The 5,238-nt window shown below is 33.0% G+C and overlaps 1 protein-coding gene across 2 annotated transcripts; it reads right to left on the bottom strand.

The window, feature by feature from the left end:
• LOC114195934 (homeobox protein knotted-1-like 1) lies at positions 1-4,521 on the bottom strand. 2 transcript variants are annotated; one of them, XM_028086385.1, is made up of 5 exons: positions 3,961-4,521; positions 3,769-3,879; positions 3,343-3,493; positions 1,121-1,368; positions 1-424 (listed from the first exon to the last, which is right to left on the bottom strand). In XM_028086385.1, exons 1-5 carry the CDS (start codon positions 4,192-4,194, stop codon positions 260-262), a joined length of 909 nt encoding a protein of 302 aa, XP_027942186.1. In that variant the 5' UTR covers positions 4,195-4,521; the 3' UTR covers positions 1-259. The 2 variants fall into 2 exon arrangements, with proteins under 2 accessions (XP_027942186.1, XP_027942194.1); XM_028086393.1 differs by having other exon boundaries at positions 8-424; positions 1,121-1,365; positions 3,961-4,518.
• Between the last annotated feature and the right edge of the window lie 717 nt (positions 4,522-5,238).

Here is a 5,238-nt window from a genome sequence, read left to right as displayed (position 1 = left end):
TTAGACCTACCAACTTCAATGAAGAATAGCATTTCTGTAGTATAATATTTATCGTCATTCATACATACATAAGAATTAATAGTCATATTTTCTTCAGCACCACATTGCCATAAAAAAAAGAACAACTCCAGAATGCTGGACAACAATGACGCATTACACTGACATTATGTAAACGTATACTCGATAAACAGAAGTTCAAAGTCCAAAATTTAGCACATTGTGAAGTGGGATGGTTGAAGAACACATGCAAATTGCAGAACTAAAAGAACATGGCTCCTCCAGCACCGCCACTTAACCCATCCATGACGGCGAATCGCATGTCCTCAGTTGGTTTCCAATGCCGTTTTCTCTGATTGATGAACCAATTATTTATCTGCTTTTGATCCAGTCCAGTCACTTCTGATAACTTCACTTTCTCCTCCTCCTGCATCATTCACTCATTACACTTTCAAACAATTCATATACCTTATACCCACATGAACAATTCATATACCTTATACCTACATGAAGTTCATCAAAATAGAAACTAATTGTTCTTTCTATTATAAAAATAGAGTATAAGCGTTATTTTTCCTAGGGAACCTTTAGTCTCTCCACAAGCACTTTCAATCTGTTTTAGCCACTGCCGTCCAAAATTGTGGAAACCAAATCAGATTAACACGATGATGTGTAGAAACTAGAACAAGTTCAAAAGGGTAAGTGTAAGGACTGAAACAAGAAATTTCTAAATGTGATGAGGTACAGGAACCAAACAAGTAAATGAACTATTATTTTTAAAATAGTACCTCTGCTTGCTCAATTACGGACAAGTGACTTCGCATGTGCACACGACCGATAGATAAAATTTCATGCATGTTGTAGAGTTAGGTAAGTAAAAGTAAGTGACAGAGACATGGTTCAGATGAACAAGTACTGAAAAAGGCTACTATCAAATTCTCCAAAATCATTCCATCACCATTTTCTGAAGCAAGCGTATCATTAAAACTAAAGTGTAGGATCCCACCACACACCCATAAGTGCTAATTTATGATAAAAGATAAGAAAAGGCTAATGAAGATTAACAATTGGGTGAAGAACACATAAATTTAGAGTCATTGAAGGTAAAGATGGTTGCAATTACCGTAGGATATGGCCATCGATGATGGGTGTTCCACCAGTCCATGAGTGCCATCTTTGCATCCTTTGGTAGCTTACCCTTTTTTCTTCGTTTCAGAAACTCCTTTCTCAAACCGCTAAAATGGCCACTGTATTTGCGAAGGAGCATCTCTTTCAGATTTTGATCACCTGGGCAACTTAAAGAAGATATATGATCTTCAACTTCTTCCATCTCTCCACAACTTAATTCTTCCTCTGATGCCCCGCCACCTACTTCATCTCACAAATTAAATTAAATTAAAATGAGCTTTCTGATTCACAATACATACAATTATTGGATAAGAGAACATACCGTGTACGGACAAACCCTATTATTATTAAATGCTAAAGTAAGGCTTTAACCTTTTTTTCTCCCTTGGCCACTTCTTCAATTCATGGCACAGGACTAAATGGTTCTGAATATACGTTTTCAATTATAGACTCTCATTATATGCTTTCTTAGGACTCACTCTCCTTCGCTAGAATACAACTCCACTTGGGTAATACCCTAAAAAATAGTTCATTTAACGTATCGTTAATGTTAGCAACTTTCCTCATCTCGTTTTAAACTTTGCTTCTTCAACAAAGCTTTCATTTAACCCACAAGATCTCTTATCTCTCGGTCTAATGTGTTTGTAACATAGCAAGGTACGTAGTAAAGAGGGAAGGAAACAACCAAATGGTATGGACGGAAGAGAAAGTGCTCAGAAAGAACGTTTTTTTATTTCATTGCAGAATCAAACATATTTATGTGGAGATTGTTTGATTATGTTACAACATGCGGAATATAACATAACCTATAACGACCAAGTTTGGACAAGTTTCTTCTCAACTTTTTTACAGAAAATATAGGTTTCGTTCTACACTAAACTTAGTTTATACACGTTAAAAATAAGTACAAAAGTTACATGAAAAAGCTTTTACAGAATGATTCATGCACAAGTTTTAACTTGCGAATAAATTTTTTTTTATTTTTTCCCTTAAAATATGAAAAAAAAATCCAAAAAGAAATATGTTTTTTTTTTCTCTTTTACTAATTTTTATTGTCTTTTTCACATTTTTCTTCTCTTTTTCTTTCCCGGCCTTTTTTTGAACATCTCATCCCAAATGAGATCAATAACACCTCCTGATTCTCAAAATATTTCTTTTCAAAGGTTAAATATCACCCTTATATTTTGAGTCTTTTGGAGTTTCCTATTTCAGATGCTAATAACAAATTATGGATTAAGATCCTATGATATGCAACACCCCGGAATGACTTTATAATATTCACGACCACTTATAGTGAAAAATTCCTTAAAAATTTAATGACCTTGAAATTTCAGTTTTATAAAATTTCAGTGAGATTAAATACTTTTCTCACTTTATGAAACAAATACTACTAGCTAGAATTTCCAGATTTTTGTGAAACATTTTCTGTGAATTACATATAAGCCCACAAAATATTCACGTAAATATGGAAATTTTTAATTCTAGTAAAATATTTATAATTTGAAAAACTTATTTCATTCAAAAAGTAATAGTAGATAATCATTCCTCTGTAAGAATATCTAAATAAAATAAAATATTTTTTCTATTAAATTAAAATTAATTAGATTATATACAGATTAAAGGTAAAAGTTAAAAAATAATTTATATAAGTCTGTATATAAATAAATTTATATACATGCAAACCATCTATAGATTGGTAGCTGTGAATTATGGAATGCCTTGAATAACTGCACCGTTGTCTTCCAAAAGCAATAATAAATATACTATTCAGATCACACTTTTATAACACTATTATTTTTCTTTCTTATATCTCTTTAAATCACATCATTCATCATCAGATTTTACCGTTGCAAAAATGGAACTTGTCTTCTTTCGTGAGATCAAGTATTAACATTTCTGAATTAGCAGTAGGAGCGGGGAGTGGATGTGTTCAAATTAAACATTTCTGAATCAACTCTATCTTTAACGTACAAAAAGGGACCATCTATGTTCAGACTTCAGACTTCAGAATAATAAATTATAACAACTTCGAACAAAGAAAGTTAACACAATTTATACACTAGACTACTTAATTCTAGACCCAGAAAAAGAAAAAAACTGTTCTAGCTCTTTGTTAGTTTTCGAGAATTAGAGTTTCATCCATGACTCAGTAGTCACACTCACACACCACAGCAGAAAGGAATAATTAATAAGCATGAGAATGAATGGGGTATTTACCGGAGCGGTTGTTATCGGTTGACTTCATCAGTGTTCCATTATTACAAAGGTTGCTTAGTTGTGATTCCATGTTTCCCAAGAACAAAGTAGCTTCATTGAAGGGCCTGGACAACTCCTCCTTGTATCTATGAAGCACTTCGCAGTACATTTCCTTTCAGGTAATTAACAACAACATCAACAATTCAAACATTCATTCAAAGATACCACAAAAACTCCTCGGTAATGCATGTGTGCATGTATCCATATATATATATATATATATATATATATATATATCCATCTTTAGGAAAAATAAGAACGATTTCCAGAAATTTAACCAAAATAAATAAACTGTCACAAATTTTCTTTCAATCTCTCGACTTTCCCTCCACTGAATTTGGAAACCAAGCAAAACAAATACATCAAAAGAAAAAATTTAAAACATACCATGAACTGGTCAAGTTCAGGACCGTCCCCTTTCTCTCGGCGGGCATTCATGCGGTGGCTTTCTCGGCCTATTTCTTCAAGAAGACACGCCAGTTCCGGCGGCGCTCCGACCTTTCAAAAGAATTAGCATTTAGAGTGAGTGTACATAAATTTGGTTGTTTTGTCGTTATAGTTAGGCGTAAGAAAGAGTACCTTTCGGCATTCTATATATGCAGAGAGTAAATCTGGATAAAGAGGGTGATTGGCGATCTGGATCTTGACCATCCGATCCGTCATATCTGACTCGGTTACGTCGGGTTCAGGTGCTTCTAGCTGCAGGTAGCAATTAGGTGTTGTTGTTCCTAGACGCATATCAGAAGTAGTAGCAACTCTAACCACATCCTCAACACAAGGCAAAAGGGGTTTCAACCTGTAAACAGCTTCCATCACTCGCTCAACTTAAGTGAGGTCTGGATATGGCGTATGTTAGAGCGAAGCAAGTTTTTTAGGACAAAGCAGAGTTCAAGTACCGATATCCTACATGAGGCTTTCTAATTAGAGCATATATGATCCAAGTTATTATGGTATGTAGCTAGCAGTGGTAAGTTAAAGTTGATGAACAGTGCATTAGTAAGATAAAGAAAAAACAGTGAGTATTGAGATTAATAAGAAGTTAAAAATGAAAATGACAGAGGAAGGTAGGGTTGGAGTGCAGAAGGAGTTTTCTTTTCCAAGAAGAGGAGAGAGAGAGTAGAGAGAGTGAAGTGATTTGGGCATGTGGATGCATGATGATGTAGGTGGTGTCAGTGAGTGTAGGCCGTACGTACATGTAGAACACTGTCTCACTGAGATTCTCACTCGATAAGAGAAATTCCAAATTCATTACAAATGCATTACTGCAACGTAACCTTCTTTCATTGGCCCTTTAATACACCTCTGTCCCTCACTCATTTTTTTAAAACAAATCAATCTCATTTATTATTAATATTTTTAATCGAAAATAAAAACATTTTAAAATATGTCCCTTTTTAATAAGGTGATTAAGCATGTGTACTATGACAGATTAGGTTAGGTGTTGGTTTTGTCTTTGCAGAATGAAAAACGGAGGTGAGTGGTGGGAATGAATTCATGAAAGTATATCTCATCTCAATCCTACTATCCGCTGCTGCTGTCCCAAAAAAATAAATAATAATTTGTTATCTCTTCATTATTCATTGAAAATATGTTTTTTTATTTTGAGTTCAATTATTTTTTAAAATTTTAAATATATAAAAAAAAACTCAAGATAACATATCAGTATATGCAAAATTTATCGTTTAAAAAAATTTAAGTAAAGTGAGTTATAATATAGATATAAAACGTTAATTTAATAAGTTTAAACACAAACTTTTTATTTTTTATTATTCATGTCTATAACGATATATAAACTACGTTATAATATAGATATAAAATGTTAATTTAATAAGTTTAAACACAATTTTTTTTATTTTT

This window comes from Vigna unguiculata, chromosome 1 (assembly GCF_004118075.2).
Source record: "Vigna unguiculata cultivar IT97K-499-35 chromosome 1, ASM411807v1, whole genome shotgun sequence".
In the NCBI taxonomy this organism is placed as follows: domain Eukaryota; kingdom Viridiplantae; phylum Streptophyta; class Magnoliopsida; order Fabales; family Fabaceae; genus Vigna; species Vigna unguiculata.
The sequence above is the reverse complement of the archived record's forward strand: the minus strand, read 5'-3'. Positions and strand labels throughout refer to the sequence as shown.

What these genes read in the sequence shown, in the direction of transcription:
- LOC114195934 (XM_028086385.1), bottom strand. Translation starts at nt 4,194, where the DNA reads ATGGAAGCTGTTTACAGGTTGAAACCCCTTTTGCCTTGTGTTGAGGAT. An exon ending in CATATATAGAATGCCGAAAG is followed by an intron (nt 3,880 to 3,960) that starts GTACTCTTTCTT and finishes TTCTTTTGAAAG; the next exon opens with GTCGGAGCGCCGCCGGAACT. An exon ending in AACCGATAACAACCGCTCCG is followed by an intron (nt 1,369 to 3,342) that starts GTAAATACCCCA and finishes TGTGAGATGAAG; the next exon opens with TAGGTGGCGGGGCATCAGAG.